Source organism: Pygocentrus nattereri, chromosome 4 (assembly GCF_015220715.1).
Source record: "Pygocentrus nattereri isolate fPygNat1 chromosome 4, fPygNat1.pri, whole genome shotgun sequence".
NCBI classification, from domain to species: Eukaryota; Metazoa; Chordata; class Actinopteri; order Characiformes; family Serrasalmidae; genus Pygocentrus; species Pygocentrus nattereri.
This window is the reverse complement of record NC_051214.1, coordinates 1037094-1057959: the sequence shown is the minus strand read 5'-3', so window position 1 is coordinate 1057959 and position 20866 is coordinate 1037094. Positions and strand designations below refer to the sequence as shown.

Genomic DNA, 20866 nt, shown 5'->3' with positions numbered 1-20866 from the left:
GAGCACCAACAAGCATGATGAACGCTCATCAGCACCAACCAATCAGCATGATGCTAAATCCGCCTCAGCCCATGTGCTGAGTGACCTCAATAATGGACACTCTGCTGCACTCAAAGATGGTTCTTCACGGCTTCTTTAGTAAAGAAAATAGTTTATCAAACCTTAACACTCAAAGAACCCTTTGCTTGATCAAAGGGTTCTGTGCATGACGAAACGGTTCGTCAGATTGTTGGAGAACGCCCTGTAAACCCTTTTTAAAGGGTTCTTTCATTGTTGCAATGCCAAGCTTCTAAGAACAGAAGAAACCTTTTTTTTTGGCAAACAGAACCACAGAACATTCTCCATCAAGCTGAAGAGCCGTTTAATCATACACATGACTTCTGAATGTTTATGGATCTACATAGAACCATTTCCTTTACTAAAGAAGCCTTGAAGAACCATCTTTTTAAGTCGATGCCCAACTGGTTTCTGACGGTGTAACAATGACCCATTTGATGCTGGAGATGATTTAGGCATGCAGTTAGCACCACTCTAATCACATGCATTGCTGGTTAGCTTTATTAGCCTTGTAGCTCCAGCGCTAAAGCTAAAGACTTCAGCCACCAAATACGTCCTGGCTTGACCACATTTGTGGGTAATGAAGGGGCAAAACTACCGTCTTGCTCTACAAATGTGAAAGGCAGTACGAGTGGTTTATTAATATTTCAATGCAGATCCTCCATGAAGCATCAAGACTCGAACATCTTGCTCACTCCCTCTTGCTGTGTGACTTTTTTTTTTTTTTTTACAAAAACTAGCACGCAGACATTTCACCTTTGAATCATTTATAATAAATGCAATATATCCAGTGCATCACCGTGTGACCAAACTAAAATACATACAATAAAACCCCCATTTACATTATCTCCCAATTAACCAAACAAATAAAAACCTGGTGTGAATTATAAAGGTGCTTCATACACATCAGAGCCCTCTTTCAGGCCAAATCCAAAACTGAGTTTTCGGAAAAGCCTAAAAGAACAGCCGTGGGTGCATCATGTAAAAGAATAATCAATCAGGAAAAACATGAGTGTCAATAAACAGTTAATGTCAACAAGGACAAAACACCTTGTCCAACTGGGAAATAAGGACAATAACGCAGTGGTACAAAATGCAAGCTGTAATAAATTGGTCTCAGTTGTTGAAGGTACAGACTGCTGGTGGCAGTAATTATCCAGAGAACCGTTATGTGCACACAGACACAACATTAGACAATTTTCAGATTTACAACGCAAGATAAACGAGACCAAAACAGTTAATCATCTACACACTGCACTACAGAAGTTTCAGTCCATCTGGAAGAGGGGCTATTTTACTTTCAAAGTAAATCACGTCCTGTGTAATATCCAAAAAGTAAAATCTTCTGCTATTCCTTTAAAAGTTTCATTTCCAAAGGCAACAAACTGTGCTGGATAGCTTGATAAGGGCATGCTTTAGAGGTATATAATTATCTGCGCGTTTAGTTTTCAACTACAAAATGACTTTAATACACACAGTCCCGTTGAGTGATTAGCAGGCGCCGATTAACGTCAAGGGTTTGTACTGTTCATCGTACAAAAACAATCCAACAAACAACTCAACCAGCACGTTTACTGCCCGAACACAGAGACCACGTCAGTTTAAATCCACCGTGCGTGTCGGACGTCATGCCCCGAGTACCACCCCTCAATGTTTGATGCTGTCAGACGAACCCTCTTTCTGAATCACCACGGCTGGGCGCATTTCATGCAGCTGTTTGAGCAGGAGTTCAAATACGTTTGAAAACCCTCGGTGCACCTCAAAGGTCACGTTTTTGAGGGAGGTTAGCTTCTGGGGGTTCTTAAATTCGACAAGTTTCAGTACATCTGACCTACTGCACACGACCGAGGCAGTCTTTAGTTTCACGGTCGTAGTTTTCTTGCGCGGAATCGCGTCCAACACCACCGTAGCTTTCCTCTTTTCTGTGGACTGGCTGGACTGCTCCAGGAACTGAAGGAAGGACACCTCAAAGCCCATCGGCTTGAAAGAGCTCAACGTTGACTTTTGCTCAGATACCTCCTCTTGCGGCAGCACGACGCTGGATGAGGTGGAGTCCGAGTTTACATCTGCGTAGTTGACGGTGTAACTGTGTGCAGTTCTTAGCCTCGTCACTCTTTTGTGAATTAAAAGTTTATTCTTATTAATGGCCGCCTTGCGTGGGCGTCCTCTTCTCCGCTTGACCACCACAGAGATTTCTGAACTCGTGTCGGTGGACGGTTTGGCATCCTCTGTGGTCTCTTTTTCGGATGCTGGCTTTGAAAATTCAGACCCGCTTCGTACAGGGTCCGCAGCCCTCTCGTTCTCAGACATCTCCACGGAGCTGTCGTCTGACTTGTCAGTGTCGTCGCTCCTTGACGTGATGCGCTTATACCTCGACCGGGGCAACTTCTTGCAGTGTATGTAGTTGCTCCTCTGCTCCTCCAAGTACTGTTTTGGCAGACCGTGCTGGACGTAATGCTTTATTATGTGCCGTTCAGAGCTAGCCACAGTCTCGCAGCCTTTGATCATACAAGGGTACTGCAATGGAAACCTCTTGGTGCATATGGCAGAGGCCTCTTCCTTGGTTTTCAAAATGGGCTTTCCGTATTTCGTCCAGTGGTTGTTCCTTTCTGCCCGTCTCTTCTTCTCACCTGCCTTCTTCTCAGGTTTCTTATTAACTTCTCTGTTTTCCTTCTCAAAGCAGGCATAAGGGTTCTTCCGAGGACGGCCAAGTTTGACACCTTTAGACTTCATTAGTTGGAGTTTGTAAACATCCTGGTGTTTCTTCATGGTGTGCCGCAGCAGATTTGACCGCGTTGAGTAATAGCATTCGCAGCCTTCTACTTCACACCGGTATATTCCCTCTACAGGATCTGCTTTGGATACTTTTACAGACTTATGTTCTTTGTCGATGTGGCTAACGTATTTCCAGAACGCTGTAAAGGTAGCAGCACAATTTGGCTGGTCACAGGGGAACTTGCCCAAGTTCATGCCAGACATCATAGCACCTGCTTTGTCAAGGCTTAGCCTGTGAAGCTGAAGATAATGTTGCAACAAGTCCGTGACTACCAGGAATATCCGAGAGCAGTCTTTGACTTGACACCGAAATTCTTTTGCCTCAGTGACATCACTATCAGGTATATCATGCTCTTCCACATCTTCGTGTTCTTCTTCCTCTTCTGGTCCCTCGTTATTATTGTCTTCAAATTTAGGGAGGTCTGACTGGTGTATGGCTTTATAATGGAGAATCAAATTTTGTTGGATTGTGAAGGCAGCCACACAACCATGATGGACACAACGATATGGCCTGTAGGGGCTGAAAACATCATCTGTGTCTGTTTTCTTAGGCTTTTTGGGTACCTCTCGTTGTTTGGGCAATTTAGGTCTTCCCAGTTTTGATTTCTTGTCTAGGGACAGATTGCTTGTCGAGGCACTGACAGCTGGAGTCAGAGGGATAAGGGGTGCACTTGCAGGTAATAACCCTCCAGGTGGCATTCCAGGGATGTGTTGACTGGATGCAAAGGGTTTTGATGCCAAGTGTCCATTTAACTGTTGCACCATGCTTGAGGGGGCTGCCAACGAAGGACCAGATCTAATCACTGATGGATGATTGACCACTTGACTTTGGGAGGGTGATGCAAGGCCTGTCTGCATAGTCCCTTGGTGACTTGTGTCCAAAGGACTAACATGAGGTTGCTGCGCAAAGGGCTGAACACTGCATTCTGATTTCATTCTTGCATCAGTGGCCACAAGACCTTTCAGACCAGCAGCATCAATGTGCTGCTGTTGCCCACTACCACAGATTGTCTTTTGTACTGGACTGTCACTTTGATTTCGCAAATCAGAGATGTTTGGGGTGGGACAAGGACTTCCATCACAGTCCATGGATTTTCGGTTGTACTGATGTTTAAGTCTGAGCTTTGCAATCTGCTCATGTGTATAGTTGTGAACAGTCTGATAATGGACTTTAAGGTTTGAGTTTCGTGTGAAATTCTTGGAACATACTTGACAAGTAAATGGGGCCAACTTAACCTGGTCCTTCCTGTATCGATTGAGCATATCATCTGTGTAGTTATGTAGTTTGATGAGATGTTTGAACAGGGCATCCTTCGTCATGGCTCTGTAACCACAATTTTCACTGTCGCAGGAAAAACCAGGCATCTCGACAGTGGAGTTCATAACATTTGACGGTTTAGCCAACCCATCATTCTTCGAAAGATCAATAGTAGCCTGGTCACGTTCACACACTTCTCTATCCAGATCTAGTCTTTCAAGCGCTCTCTGAATTTCTGTCACATCATCTTCCTGCTGCACAGGCGAATTAGTGGATTCATCGTTTACGTCGCTGCCAACAGAAACAGATGCCACAGAGATCTGTGCAGAGTCATCATTAGGTGCAACCCTGGCAGTCTTGAAAACATGTTCTGAGGAAAGTTTAGCATCAATTCCAAAATGATGCTGATCACTTTGAGGAATTCTTTGGATTACATGGGATGCTTGCTGAGGAACACCCACTGTAGGACTTGATGGAACAGAGTTCTGCAAATTTGCATCACCTTGACACAAAATATTTTTCTTGTGAAAGTCTCCAGCTAATATCTGCTCACGGAGCTTTTCCTTCACACTCTTTTCAGATACCAGATTCTGTGCAAGACTAGCCATGGCGGCCAGAAGCCCATCATTTGATAATCCACTCGAATTTACAATGGTGGACTTGTCTTTGATCTCCTTTATCTTGTTTAGCGTCTCAGTTTGAAGAATTCTGTCAATATGATCAGTGGGAACCCTGTTAACTGAGGCAGAAGAGTTGTCTTCACCTAGCAAACGAGACAGAAGTGGATCCGAGAGATCACTGTCTGTATACAAGGAACTGCAGGGCTGCGTGTAACTGATTTGATGCTGATTATTTTCCTTGATATTGCCAGTGTGCTGAATCACACTGCTTTGGCCATCTTGAGGGTAAGACGCTGATGTATTTGTAAATGTCTGCTGCCCAACTCCAACAGACTCACAAAGATTTGAAGATTTTTGTTTGATGATCTCAGTGTTTGGTTTACTATTGCTAGTGTAAGGGGAATCCTTGCCATGTAGAAAAGTGACATTGGGGAATAACTTTGGGTCAAGTGGACCTTTATTCACTATATGCAGTGGTTGGTTGGAATTTTCATGCACAGAAGAACTGGGCTGGGGAGCATTCACAGGGGAGTTCAGAAGTTCAAGAAACGATGCGGGGAGATCTGCAGTTAGGTCAGCTTCATCAAAGGCTTTGCAATGAGCACGTTTAGACAAATGCCCTCCAAGTGACTTAGGACTCTGGAACTCTCTAAAGCACCTACAGCAAATGAACTTCCCATCTCGAATGATGGCAGGCCACTTTGTTCTTCTGCTTCTTTTTGCTCTTTTTATGTCACCGTCACTTGTTGAACTGCCAACATCATCTTGAGCATTCTCCACAGTGGAAGTGTTTTGTTGGGAATTGTTTAGAGGTGGCACACCTAAACCTGGGTTCCTCTCCAGTTTTACCACACACTCGGGATGTTTTGAAAAAGAATTGCTCTTGGGCTGCTGGGTGTATGAAGATGCAGCGGAATTGATAGGGTGGCTAGGTACAGTTGGACTGTTTATCTTCTGGGCACCGTCTGTTTGGGAAGGGATGAAATTACATGTAGAATTACTTTGAGGCTGTAAAGAAGGATAGACCATTCCTTGATGCTGGACATCTGTCCCTTGGCTTTGTGAAACTGTATTCATCAGCGAGGAGAAGTGATTGCTCGAAAGGACATCAACGTTTGAAGTCACTGCTTGTGACTGGCAGGTTCGCTGCTGAAGTGAACTGTTCACTGAGACAGAATTCCATGTAGGGTCAAGTGCTATATGGGACTGACTCGAAGTGCTTCCCAACTGTGACAGCACAATGGGGTCTAATATACTCTCCATTTGGTTGGGGAACGGCTGGCCAGTGGGAGCTGCTAAATGGGAAGAGACTGAGGGATAACTGGAACTAGCACAGCTTGCTGGGTAGGCAGACCGGCCAGCAGCGTTGTGCATGTGTGTTATAGGGGCAGGAATTCTTTGACCCCGCTGGTTTTGTAAGGATGCAACTGAATTTGGATTTCCATTCATGGACACAGATGTGCTTGCAGTCTGATGCATCTTACTGTTCTTTCTTGCTAGTTTCCACTGGGTATAAAACTCAGGGTGAGTAGCTTTCATGTGCTTGGTTAGACTTCTATAGGAGCAATATTCCCTAGAACAATTTTCATATGCACATTTGAATTTTTCTTTCTGCTCTGCTGCAGGTCCAAGGCTGTTTGTGTGCAGCGGCTGTGCTGTTCTGCTCTCAGAGACCTGCATGTTGGTGGGAAAGGGAGTCACTTGTGGGGGAAGCCTGTGAGACACTGGCATTACTGTGGCATTAGTATGGGCACTCTGTGTTAAGGATGTCATGTTATTTCCATATGGGGCTTGATACTGTGCTTGAACTTGGGCTATGGGATTAGGACTATATTGTCCATATTCAGAATGGCTATTGTTATACAAAGGCAGGTCATGAGTTTGCGATACGGTACCCTGCATTTGTCCTTGCAACACATCCCTTGAGGGAGCTGACTGATAGTCCTCTAGAATGTTCTGATAAGTGGATGTTGGAGGAACTGGGCATGGTACAGAAAGGACTGGGTCATTCATCAGCACATCCAGGAGGGAATCCTCTGGTCTGGGTTCATTCAAGGGAGGTACGGGGTTCACAGGAGGCTGGATCACTTGGTTATCCATGTGCGAGATCTGCTGTTGAATAAGATCTGGATCAGGTGGTTCAAGTTTATGCGTTCCAGGGTCAAATGCCTGCGTGGATCCTGGACCAGCAGAACTAAGCATGTTTTCAATGGAGTGCTTCACTTTCACTAGGCTAAGTGGGTGATGTGAAGGGCTCAATGAGCAGCTGGAGTGTAACGGTGGCCCTGGAAAGATGTCCTGCTGAACAGCTTCCTTACTGGGCTGACTGGACTGGTCTGGAAGAGGCTCTACAGGATAAGCACTTTGGCTCTCAGGGATTTCTGCCTCTACTTTCTTAGCGTTATGGCTCTCCTCGTGCAAATCTAACTGAGACTGAGCATGAAATACTTTACCACACCCAGGCACTTTGCAAGTGAACGTTTTATAATGCTGCGCCTCGTGGTCGTAGAGTTTATAAGACTCACTGAAAATCTTTCCACAGCCAGGAAACATGCACTTTGCCTTGAAGACTGGATGCTCTTTTCTGTGCATGAGAAGCTCAGCATTGGAGTCGAAGCTAGCTTTACAATTCAACTGAATGCAAATATAAGGCTTAGTTCCACAATGGACCTGAAGATGGTCATTGAGGTGATTGACATTAACAAACTGTCGACGGCAATACTGACAAACTATCTTCGAGTTTTGCATTTCAAGGAAGCGTTTTGCCTCTTCGACTTCACCGTGATCTTTCACATGGGCAAGAAGATTGCGGAAGTACTTAAATCCCTTCCTGCAGTGCGGAACAGGGCAAATGTTACCCTCTTTTCCAGCCCCTTTGACACCAGCAACTGCAGTCGGAGGGCCCACTGCATCTCCATTGTACAGGCTGTCAAAGTCTCCATTGCAGTTGTTTTTTGTCTTGGTCTTTCGTGCCTGATTTTCTCCTGTTTTGGCTTTCAGTGTAGAAACAGCGGGAGCCGCAGCCTTTTCGCTTGCCAATTTCTTAGTGGTTTTCATTGCAGCAAGGCGCTCTTTGCAAGACATTTTTACATGAGATGCCACGTGTGGGTCCAAAGTCTCTCTTGTTTCAAAAGTCTCTAAACAGATCGGACAGCTGTAGTACCCATCTTTGAAGTGAGTCTGAGCATGACGCACTATCCTGTGACCAAGAAATTCCTTATCGCACAAAACACAATATTGCATGTAAGCTTGCCAATTTCTAAACCTGGCTGACACAAACCCTTTCTCCCTCAACTTTTTCATTTCTCTATTCTTCTGTCTCTGGTCTGCTATTTCCTTAAGTTCATTTGTAGCATCCAGAAAGTATTCGGAAACGTCTTTGAACTCCGGAGGCAAGGCCAGATCATCCTGCTCTTCAGGATGGTCGTCATTTAGCTCATCGATGGACGACACAATAGATGCCTCCTCGCCCATTAGACCTAAGCAATGGCGCTTTAGTGTCTTCCAGTCCCAGAACTCAGGGTCAAATGGCCATTGGGTTTTAAAAACTAGAAGTAGTTCACAACGTAGAGAGTTCGGTATTGGAAGGCTCTCCTCCTCAAGCTTCTGATCTGGCTCGTTGTAAAGTGTCTCCACGGCGTAGTACGAGTCAACTGTCGGTTCTAGAAGAAACTCAGTCAGCTGGCAAGCTCGTTTCACTTCCAGGTCAGCAGGCAATAGGCACGAGATGGTTTTGCAGATGGTAGCCTTGTTAGCTCCCTCACACGACTCCATTCGGAGAGCACGTATACACATCTCAATGCAGGTTGGCAATCCAGTCTTGTCCAACTGTAGATTAGAAAAGAAACCAAAGTTTTTAGTACAATTCAAATGCTTCTCCATCCCAGCAAAGGCTAAACAAAAGCAAAAGCACAGGCTGACAGGGGACACTCACCTCTGACTGGATAACTTTTATGAAAAACAGAAGGTGGAACACCGTTTTGGCCAGGCGAGACATCTGCAGGCATCTCTCTAGAAACCCTTGCTCTGAAGGCTCTAATCGTTTCAGAAGTTTGCTCCAGAAAAGGGTTAATTCCCTGAAAAGAAAAGAAAAAAAAAGTGAGTATTCATAAGATTATTATTGACAATAGACATTAGTCACGACCACCACCCATTACCTCCACATCAAACGTCTACATTTAAATCTGTAGGAGTTCACTGAACATCCACAATTGCGTTTGTTCTCCCTGATTGTACACAAGACAAAGCCTACTATTCACACAAGTCGGGTGACTCACCAAGCACAGTAGGTGTCCTCCTGGAGGAGCTGTCTGCTCAGAAAGCCCGAGCACAGTGTGAACGCTCCTTTCTCATCTCCTTCCGCCTCCAGGTTGCAAATCATTTCCAGAGCATCCCGACAGTCCACCTTTGACAGCTACAAGGGAGCAGGAATAAACGGGTACCACCGATTTTGACATTAATTTTTGTAAATGTTAAATTATATCAAAGAAATTACATTTAAGTGTGTAATATTTTCTTCAAGGGTGTGTCCTTTTCCACAAAAAAATTAGGGATGGAATGGCATTTATGATATTGGTGATCAAACTGCTTACTGTTTAGTCTGGTTTGTTTTCTACTTCGCTATGGTGCTCATATGTGATCAAAACACCACTGCATATTGCTCCTATATTGCCATATAGCACGTGCATTGCAGAGAGATTCCAAAGCAGGTCATTTACTTCCAAATAACTTTTTACAAAAGCAAAACTTAATATACTGCGATATGGCTTTAGAATCAATTACCACCCTATACCAAGCAGAACAACCATCTCAATGTTGCCCATTTTAAATTTGCCAAGTTAGACGTTTTGTTTCAGTTTATGACGAGCTGAACAGACGCAACATGAAAATAAGCTGAAACAAGGAGTGTAGTTTGCTACTAAATCTCTTTTCTATTTAGAAATTTTTTTTTAAAATAGTATATTAAGCACATCACAGCATATAAACCAGTACTTCATGCAAGAAGCTGCAGGAAAAAGACCACCCAAGTGAAAGGTTGAGGAATTTGCCCAACCGTTTTCACAGGAAGGTTTTCTGAGCTTCGTTTTTTGGACAAAGATGCTAATTATCAGAATTATTAATGGCACAAACCATAAGGGCGATGTGTCATAATATGACACCGATACTTCAGGAAATTTTCACAATATAAATTTTTTTCCCCAGACATCTGATCAATTACAACAGAGAAAAAAAAAAACCAGCAGTGCTTTTTAAAATAAACCGAACACAATGAGTTTTATTCAGCATCTGGAATACAGGTCCGTGTTCGACAAGCACGGATATCCACAACATGTCCAGAAAAGCGTGTATAGTATAGTGACATCATTTATAACGATATATAACGTCAGTGCCCAGCACTAGGTTTCATACCAGGGTACATCAATAAAGCCTGTAGCCATTCCATGCCTAGTTCTAACAAACACCCAACAAACGGTACTTGCACACATGCGAAGCACATGTTCTGAAGACACTGCTCACCTCTTCCATCAATGTTTGCTGTGGAGCAACAGTGCACAGGCAAACAAGATAAATCTGCTTGAACTGGACCCTCCCTCCGTCAAACTCGGGGAAATCGGCGCAGGCTTTCGCCAGCAGCGCAGCCTTGTCCATGAAGTTCTCTTTAATAAGGTACTTCACTCGCATGTGCAGCAGCTCAGGGCCCTCACGGGTGAAGAACTCGTAGACTAAAAGAAAACAGAGAATGTGTGCCATAAAGGGACAGGATTTACAGAGAAGTACAGCTGAAAGCATAAGTGAAGTACAGCTCCACACCAACATTGGCCAAAAAAAAAAAAAAAAAAAAAAATTTAATCACCAGGCGCTCAGCCACAGTTTTCCCGAGCAAAATTTTACACAAACACTCCGTGTTGTGGAAAGGTGGTCTAATCTAGTTGTGTGGTGTATATTGGCACTTGTTTGTGGCAGCCAGGACAATATAACGTTAGTTATTCCCTATATTATCTCCCTGAGCCAAACCCACACTTCATAATCTTCAGATGGATTTTCACAATCTGAAGTTGAATCTGAACTAAATAAAATCATTTTAATTTGATAAAACGGAGAAAGCTCTTCTGGAGGCCCAACTTGCCGACTAAGGACCCAACATTAAACAATCCCTAAGGTTAAAGAATATAAATGGTGTGCCTTTACACTTCTACAGAAGTCACGGTTCGGGTCACACCCAGACTCGCACGTCCCGGTTCGGTCTGGCACAAGGGGAAAAAACAGAAAGTAGCGCATGTTACAGTCGCTGCCTGGCATCATACGGTCCCCCTGAGGCAGCTGCTACAACCTGTAGTGTGTACTAGACAGTAAAACCTAAACACTGAACATACTGAACTACACTCGCACAGCACGTTTTTAGGGCTGATGCGTGGTCTAGATCGGGTTTCTCTTCATTCACATACATTTTTCACCTTTTACTAAAGATTTACTTGGAGCGAGTTCTTATTTTTGAAGGCTCTGCTAAATCCGCGGGGGCTGGAGGTCAGGGTACCAGCCCTGCGATCGGAAGGTCGCCGGTTTGATCCCCAGAGCCGAGAGCACAAGACTGAGGTGTCCTTGAGCAAGACGCCTAACCCCCAACTGCTCCCCGGGCGCTGTGGATAGGGCTGCCCACCGCTCCGGGCAAGTGTGCTCGAATATATATATATATATATATAGAGATGCATTTATGTATATAAATATATAAACAATATAAAAAAATGTGTCTATAGCGGCAACACTAACACGACTCCCTTTTCTTATGGCAACTCTAAAGACGAAGACGAGAGGAAACACGTACTCTTTTCTTCTTGAGGCGTCTCGTTGTTGAGAATGCTCTGTAGTGTGCTGTTGGCCCACAGGCCTCTTTCTCGAGTGACTGCAAACAGCAGTCTGAGCTGAGGGATGCCGTTCTGCAGCAGGAGTGAATGGGCCATCTGCACAGACAACAACGGTTTAAACTCACCAGCAACCATGACAGGAAATACAAAGTCAACCTTTTAAGATTTTGCAGGGCAAAAAAAAAATAAACACACACACACACACACACACACACAGTACCTCCACAGAAGATTGAAACTGCTCCCATAATGCTTCTGGAAAAGTGTTAGATATGGAAAGCAGCAGCTCCACGCAACTCCTGCAAAGCAAAGCACGAATTCACAAACCCTAAACGATCATAACAAGCAAGCCTTCAGGGAGAAAACATTTGAACGAATGAACGAACTTAGACGGCAGCAACTGCTGCAACTACGTTGATGATGGAAAAAACGTCAGCATGTCGACATTAATCAGTTAATTAAATCAGCTGAAAAGATTGTGTTTAAAAACTGTAAAATAAAATTCATGTTTTACCACAAAATAAAACTTTAAAAGGCAATTAAAAGATTTGACAACACTCACTGAACCTAAGATATAAAATACTAAGAGATATAAATGCAAATATATATATGCGCGTGGAAAGATTCACACTTCCTATTAATAAGATTTTCAAAAACTGCCACTGACCCGCACGTTGCGGTACACAGCATGTGCAAACAACACCGCAACATCCGTCATCCACCTCACATTAACTATCAGCTGCACCTTCAGCAGCATGTAAACAAAAACTTCTACTTACAGCGAGAGTTTTTCGAGGAGGTCGGGGACGTTCTCGCACTGCGGAGAGAGGTGAGTGGACGCTCTGGCGAAACTCAGCAGGGCCACAGTGTAACCCTCCAGAACAGGCGCAGGGTCTTCATCACACCTCCACTGTCCCACGTACTCCAGCAGCGTCTACACACAAACAGAGACGGATCAGCCTTCCTCACAGCGTCGGGACAGCAGTCCGTGAAAACTACCGGGTTTGTCCTGATCCCCCCTTTTGTTTTCATTACACTAGTAAAAACAGGGCTACACCTGCGATGAATCAGACGACAGAAAGAATTCAAAGAGAACTCCGTCTAAACTCGGGGAAGGAACGTCTCAAGAGATCGCTTGAGGCCGAAACTTCGAGCCGGACCTTCTTTTTGAATCGTTAACACGGAAAGACGTACAGCGTGGTGTGAAGAACTAAAACCTAAAAACCACCGGAAACCACCGAAATGACTGCAATTATTTTGATCATTTACCGCAGTCAGTAGATTTTAAAATCATTTCGTGTCACAACAAGTAAAACTGGACAGCTGGGCGTGTTAGAATGATGCAAATGCAAATAAAAGGAAGCAGGAAAAGCAGTCATGGAGACACTGTGCTTGAACCAAGTTAGAATCACTAAACTGTCTGTTGGCCACGTGGATAAATAACGTTTTGCCATGCATGCATTTTGTTTGTTTACATTTTCATTCTGAAGAAGACAGCTGGACTGACTCTACACATAACCGTAGATCACGGGTGGTCTTAAGTGGTCCAGCATGGTGCTCTTAAACACGCCTACTAAACCTGGCAATCAGCTGCAGAAATGTGTTTGAGCAGGGAAACCAAAAGGACCCGAGTTCAACACCCCTGCTGTAAACTGTGAGGAGTCAAGGCAGCTAAACCCACTAATCTGGCCCCTTTAGGCTTTACTGTAACTGATCACAATCACACACACACACTTGAATCGATAATCACAACTATTTATGACCGTGAAGGGTCAGACTGAATTCCTTGATCATGACTGGTTTGAAAAGAGGAAATAAAATATTAACAGTATAAAAGCAGACAGAAATAGATGACAAAACACTGTAAATGTCTCTTCCCGAGGAAAACACCACAGCAGGTCACACGCCAGGTTTTCAAAATCAATAACTTCCCTGCGTAGGTCTGGATCACACAGCCAGGACGGAGGAATGTCAGAAAAAAAAAACATATTTGGCAGCAAAAATGCTGGGAAACATGCCGTTCTCCATTAGATCAAAGCACGAAACCTCATTGTGCCGCTGCTTCAGCGCAGACGGATGTCAAACCAGTCGAGTAGCTGGAACAAATAATCAAAAACAAGACTGCATGCAGCTGTTAATCAGCCTGACGGCAACAAACAAAAAACAACGGTGCAGCTGCAGGACAGGGCTGCGTGAAACGGGCTAAGCATCAGTACTGCGATAACCTGGGGGTGGTCTTGACCTGGTCCAGGGGGTTGAGGGAAGTCTGGCCTCCCACCGCTGCTGAAAACCCTGGGAGACCACTTACAGTCAAAGCGGAAACCTTTACGATACCTTTTCTACTAGTGCCCTGACACTGGACTCGACACGGCCACCTCGTAGAAGACAGCAGGTGAGGAGGCTGGTGATTCCAGGGTCCGTATCTCTGGCGTCCTGAAGGCTAGCGATACGATCGAGGGCTCACTGAAAAGGGCGCATCAAGCTCTACTGACCGGTGGAGCTTGGCTTTGTTGTAAGTGTAACGCCCTGTAATCCTGTAAAGGTTGAAGTCAGTTACTCTTATTTTCACCAAGGTACGATGCTCTAAACTCCCACGCCTCTTCAGACCACTGCCGCAGGTGAGCTTCTCGGCACGGCTGCGCCCAAGATGGATACAAATTCTGGAGCCAGGTAAGGCTAAGAATGTGATCCAGCACTTGGGAAAGGGCACGTCATGCTCTACTGACCTGCGGAGTTTGGCGTCGTAACAGACTTTTAAAGTCGAATTTTTGAAGTCACTTTCTTGTGAACTCCAACTGTGGTGCAAACCCCTATATCCACATTAATAATAATCACACACACACACACACACACACACCAAGAAGCACTGATATAACACCCACACAAAATATAAAAAGACAGCCAACTAGATTTTGATATCCGATAAGATACAAAACAAAATATACTTACATTTGTAAAGTACTGATTGACACTGAAGAATTCAGCACTTTAGTGTTTATAACCGAAATGCAGGGACACGGTAGAATTAGTGACGCAGATAACATTTTCCTAAAGAACATAGTAACTGTAGCTGTTAGTTCGGCATTAATAAAAGCACAGCCAAAGCAGAAGCAGCCGAGTTGCACAGTTCAGTGAAAATCTGCCGTTTTATGCAGCGTGACGGAAATATAGGTCAGTAGACCAGCAGCAGCGCATAGTAGAGAGTAAGTCACCGCCGTTGCTGTGCCGGCGGAAACCTGGGGATGTTTACGATGGGACGTTCTTGAGCTGGGCGACACAACGATACACTACCGCGATACATTCTCGTCTGATGCTCATTTCAGAGAACACAAAGGGTCTAACCAGCACCCCCGAACACCGAACCACTGCACGGATGGCAAAGAAGGACCCATCATAAAGAGTCTGCTGTTGTTTGTGCTTGTTTAGGTGCTTGAAACCAACATGAACCCCAAGTTGCACTTGAGCTCTATCCAGCAAAGCGTCCCGCAACTCAATAAGCTCGGCCGCAATGGTTGACCCTACCCTGACGTTCTCATGGACTCCCAGCTATTCCTACTACTAATACTACTGCTATTAATATTAGTAGTATAATAACTCTGTAGGTAGTCTGACCAGAGGAGGACGGGTCCCCCCTGGTGAGCCTGGTTCCTCCCAAGGTTTCTTCCTCAGCTCTGAGGGAGGTTCTCCTGGCCACTGGCGCCCCTGGCTTGGTCTTTTCTGGAATTCTGTGAAGCTGCTTTGTGACAACATCCATAGTAAAAAGCGCTACAAATACATTTGATTTGATTTGATTTGAACTGTATGGAACAAGTTTCCTATTGTAGAAGTTTCTTGCTTCTAGACTAAACACACTCGGATTACAGATTCAGACGGAGGTGTTTATTCTATGTCCGGCTCAGAGAAACGTCCTTCACACGCACTTATAAAGGAAGACGTCGTGCTCTGAGACACAGAAGCTGGCCGTCCGCCCCGCCGCCGTCTTTTAAAGCTCGGAGTATGAACCTCGTCTCCGCTGCAGACCAGTCTCTGCTCCGCCGTGTTGACCGGTATAAACCTTTCGCTGTGACGCGACGCGCACGAGCAGAGCATTCCTCCACCTTCCGATAGGGAATATAATCGGATTCAGGCGTTTATGCTGATATTATTCTTCTATTTAACTGATTATTTAGAGGTTTACCCACCTCGTTCAATTGGATAGAAACTGTATTCCGAATGGCCTCAATCGGATTAGTCTATTCCGATTGAGGTGTTTACATGGACATATTCTACTCCGATTGAGCTATTAGTCGGATTATTAACGGATTATCAGGCTGCATGTAAACGTGGCTAATGAGAGGCTGGTGAGGCATCAAGTAGTAACAACTAATGGCTACATGAACATTAATTACACACAAGAAAAACTAAATACACAGTAAAAAAGCATCGAGATAATAAATAAATTAAAAATGTAAAATAAATTAAAAATCGCACACCTCACAGATTAATTTAGATCGTCTGTATCTGTAGCCGGTTTTCCAACCACCAGTTTTGAGTTTCAGAAAATGCCTGAAATTTAAAATACAGTAAAAAGTGGAAGAGTTCAAACTCTGTTAGAGTAACAATGCGAAACGGGGACGATGGAAAAGAGCTGTTTGAATAAACTTCACCTCTCAGCTGCTAACAATCATAAAAAGACCGCAAACGGCTGTAAAGGTGACTCTACTTGGAGCAGATCGATCGCTCATCTCGCGCGTCGCCATGCAGCCCCTAACCACAGCAGCCCACCTCATCTTTCTTGACATAACTGTAGTGGATGGAAACAACTTAATTTGCAGATTTTTCTGCTGAAATTTAGGAAAACGTGCATAACAGTCGCAAAATGTTAGAAGTAAAGCTTCTGTCTACACATTGGAGCAACGCCCACACGGCTGAGTCTGGCCACCCCACACTATCTGACTGGCTCCTGCTGATTTTTGGCGGCGACTGAAACAAACCGCTCACTAATCACCGTTTACGTTGTTGCTGGACCGAACTCCGTTACCAGGTGACACACGGAGAGCGGCTGTCGTTTCCCTGCCGTTAGCGCGGACGCAGGACTGGACGGCAGCTCATTTTACTCGACTGGAAACGCTGAAAGCAGCGTGTTCACAGCACAGGCCTTCAAACCTGCCTCATACAGAGAATTGTGACTTTTTTGCCAAGTGTGTGTGTGTGTGTGTGTGTGTGTGTGTATATACACATATACATATATATATATATATATATACATATATATATATATATATATATATATATATATATATATATATATATATATATATATATATATATAAACACACACACACACACACACAGGTCTTTATTATTAAAGGGAAAAAGAAATCCAAACAGGGCCCTGTGTGAAAGTGACTGCCTGTAGGTTTGGATTTCTTGTTCCCTTTAATAATAAAGACCTTCATTTATAGACTGCATGTTGTGTTTACTGTGTGATCTTTGTCTAATATTTAAATTAGTTTGGTGATCTGAAACATTTAAGTGAGACAATCATGCAAAAGAATCTGAAATTAGGAAGGGGGCAAACACTTTATCACCATTCTGTGTGTGTGTGTGAGAGTGTGTGTGTGTGTGTGTGTGTGTGTGTAATTTAATATTTTATTAAGGTTATATAAGCACCTTTGCCAAGATAACGCACTGCATGGTAATGTCAGTATTTTAAAGAAAATACAATGCAGTAAATCCCTCGTTGGTTTTGAACTGAGCGCTGTTGTACTACGCTGGTAAAGGGTTTGTATCCGAGCCGTTTGAGCGCTAAAAGGCACATTTTCCTCTGGAAGGACGATTCCGCGATTTTTTAATGCAGCTCTGCGATTTCTCCAGCGCATTTTGTTCCACCTGATATATATAATCCGTTTTTAGATCGATCATGTGTTGTATATGGTTCTATATACCCCCAAACAGGGCTCCTCCATTGTTGCAAGCTTGACACCACAACAACAGAAGAACCACTTCTGGGGTCCTATTTAGGACCCTTTTACAAAAGTTCCATTTAGAACCATATGCAACATGTTCCAGATCAAACTGAAGAGCCATTACACCACGCAAAGAACAATGTAAGCACGCAAACGGTTCTCTGAGTGTTCAGTTTTATACAGAACCACTGCCTACCAAGGCGGTGTTAGGAGTCTTGCCCAAGGACCCTTATTGGTGTAGTGTAGGGTGTTTACCCAGGTGGGGCACAGAACCCCAGTCTACAGTGTAGAAGGCAGAGGAGTTGGTTACTACACTAACCAACCCACGTCTAACCTGAAGAGATTTTATTCCAGCTGGTTTTAGTGCATTTCTACTGCTCCACTCATCGCCGAGCTGTCGGGTGAGACCCGGTATTCCTGGACAACACGCTGCCTCCCTGCATCTGAGCTGCGGCTTCGCTTCACTTCCCCGCGGCCGTCTAACGTCGATGTGCCTGACGGGTTTCCCCGCTGGGACGTGGCACTAGACCAGCTTCAGGAACCCTTAGTGGAGCACATTTACTCCCCGACCCTGAGATTAAACCGTGAAGCAACTACCAGGTTCCTCTCGGTCTGTCTGTCGCCGCATTTCTCAGGACGAGAACATCTGGGACGATGTTGTCTGACGTAAAAAGCTCTGAGCAAATAAAACGGAACCGGTCAAAACCGAATCTCACCTTCAGGACCCGAAGGTTCTCTGTGGGCACATTAACAGGCTGGCAGGTTAGAATCACCAGCTGCACACTTTTTAATGGTTCTATTAAGAACCAGAAGTTCTATAAAGAAACATTTTATGCTTAAACTGTTCTTTGCACAGTAAGAAGGTTCTTCAGATTGATTGAGAACGTATCTTGGTGCTATATAGCACCAAGAAGGGTTCTTTCATTGTTACAGGCTTGACATCACAACTACTGCGGAACCGGTCTTTTTGGTGCTATATAGAACCAACATTTTTCTCCATCGATTGGAAGAACCACCCAAGCGCATTTAGAGCCATTTCACGCTTAAATGGCTCTTCGAGTGGTGAAACGGTTCTTCATGTTAATGGAGAATGTCATGTAGGCAGTTTTATACAGAACCTTTTAGAATTAATGGTTTTATATAGAACCAAAATGGTTCTTCTAATTGTTTCAAGCTTGATGATATGACCAGAACAGAACCCTTTTTGGTGCTATATAGAATTAACACATTTTCCACCAATTTGAAGAACCACTAAAGCATGTTCAGGACCATTTCATGCTTAAATGGCTCTTCGCATGAAACGGTTCTTTAGATGGATAATGAATGCGTTGAATGAGGCTCTGTATAGAACCTTATAAAAATGGCTGTATGTAGCACCAAAAGGTTCCTTCTATTATCACAAGCTTAGCATCATAACAACAGCAGAACCCTTATTGATGTTATAGAGAACCAACACATTCTCCATCAATCTGAAGAACCATTGAAGCACATTTAGAACCATTTCAGGCTTAAATGGCTCTTCGCATGCTGAAATGGTTCTTTAGATTGATGGAGAATGGGAGATATATTGTTCTATACATAACCTTCTCAGAAAAAATGGTTCCATAAAGCACCAAAACGTTTTTTTATTGTTGCAAGCTTGACATTATAAGCAATGCAGAACCCTTTTTGGTGCTATATAGTACCAACACATTCTCCATAAATTTTTCATGCCTAAATGGTTCTTCACATGATGAAATAGTTCTTTAGATTGATGGAGAATGTGTCGTATATGGTTCTATATAGAACCTTTTTGAAAAAAATTGTTTTACTTAGCACCAAAGGTTTCTTTTATTGTTACAAGCTTTATATCATGAGAACAGCAGAACCCTTTCAGATGCTATACAGAACACATTCTCCATCAATCTGATCATTAAAGCACATTTAGAACCATTTAATGCTTAAATGCTTTAAACGGAACCTTTTAGATAACATGGCTTTATTCAGAACCAAAGGGTTCTTTTATTGCCGCAACTTTGACATCATGACAACAGCAGAACCCTTTTGATGTTATATAGAACACATTCTCCATCAATCTGAAGAACCATTCTAACACATTTAGAACCATTCCATGCTTAAATGGCTCTTCGCGTGGAGAAACGGTTCTTTTGACTGATGGAGAACGTGTTGCACAAGGTTCTATGCAGAGTTCTTTTATAGTTGCAAGCCTGACATCAAAGCTGATGCAGAACCCTTTTCTGGTGCTATACAGAACACATTCTCCATCAACCTGAAGAAGCATTAGAGCAAATTTAGAACCATTTCATGCTCAAATGGTTCTTTAGATTGATGGAGAACGTGCTGCAAATGGCTCTAACTATATTTTTCTTTTTAGAAAAACAAGGTTTTATACAGCTTGGCACCAAAAGGGTTCCTTCACCGATGCAAGCTTGACATCACAACCGATGCAGAACCAACAAACTCTCCGCCACACTGGAGAACCATATGACCACGCAAAAACCATTTACTCATGCTACAGATCTCATGGTTCTAGTCAGAACCGCTCCCTTCCCTGAGGAACCCCCGCTGTGTTGAAGCGTGTGCAGCAGCAGTTGGAACAGCAGGGCTGCTTGTTCACTGAGCGTGAGAGACTGGGCCACTCGTGGACCCGAACCTGAGGTAGTGCGAGAGACTGGGCCACCCGTGGACCCGAACCTGAGGTAAAAGTGATAGAGGTACTACTTAAGAACCGAATCCAGGCGTCCAGGGTGACGGTTCTGTGAGATTTAGTGAACTTTTACCTCAGAAACGCGCGCCTGTGCCGTAGCTTTAGCCCACGGTCGGTCGGACGGAGCTTGTTTGTGTTCGTTGTGCCGTGAGGACGCGCCATGACGTCCGTCCGCGGACAGACAAAGCTAAAGCGGCACACACCGCCGCGGTTTACAGCCCTAACCCTCTCCTTCACCTCCCGGCGGGGAAGCCCACCTGGACGCCCTGCTGCAATTATAATCCGCTCCGTGTTTACAGCCGTTAGCTCGGAGGCTAACCGCGCTAGCACTGAGGGGGATGGGGAACTCACCGTGCAGAAGGCCCTGCAGTACTCGGCGGACTCCTCGGCGCGCCGCTCCCGCTCCCGCAGCGGAACCTCCAGCCTCTGCAGCCGCACTGACAGCTCCATGAGGGCGCCGTGTCTGTCCCCCAGCCCGGTCCCGCTCTCCGCGGCCCGTTCCAGCTCCTCCTGCCCGTCCGCCATCTTCACATCCCGCTCGGCCGCGTACGCACAAACGGAGCCGTCACGTGACAAACCAGACTCGCTTGCGTGTGCACGTATTTTTTTTTTGGGGGGGGGGGCGATTAGTTGTTTTG

The 20866-nt window shown here is 44.4% G+C and overlaps 1 protein-coding gene across 1 annotated transcript; it reads right to left on the bottom strand.

Moving 5' to 3' along the window:
• Positions 1–807: 807 nt before the first annotated feature.
• Positions 808–20802, bottom strand: znf292b (zinc finger protein 292b). Its single transcript, XM_017683010.2, has 8 exons — positions 20580–20802; positions 12353–12507; positions 11794–11872; positions 11534–11669; positions 10228–10433; positions 8988–9124; positions 8645–8786; positions 808–8538 (listed from the first exon to the last, which is right to left on the bottom strand). Exons 1-8 carry the CDS (start codon positions 20751–20753, stop codon positions 1705–1707), a joined length of 7863 nt encoding a protein of 2620 aa, XP_017538499.1. The 5' UTR covers positions 20754–20802; the 3' UTR covers positions 808–1704.
• Between the last annotated feature and the right edge of the window lie 64 nt (positions 20803–20866).

What these genes read in the sequence shown, in the direction of transcription:
- znf292b (XM_017683010.2), bottom strand. Translation starts at nt 20,753, where the DNA reads ATGGCGGACGGGCAGGAGGAGCTGGAACGGGCCGCGGAGAGCGGGACC. An exon ending in ACTGCAGGGCCTTCTGCACG is followed by an intron (nt 12,508 to 20,579) that starts GTGAGTTCCCCA and finishes GTTTGTGTGTAG; the next exon opens with ACGCTGCTGGAGTACGTGGG. An exon ending in CTCCTCGAAAAACTCTCGCT is followed by an intron (nt 11,873 to 12,352) that starts GTAAGTAGAAGT and finishes TTTGCTTTGCAG; the next exon opens with GAGTTGCGTGGAGCTGCTGC.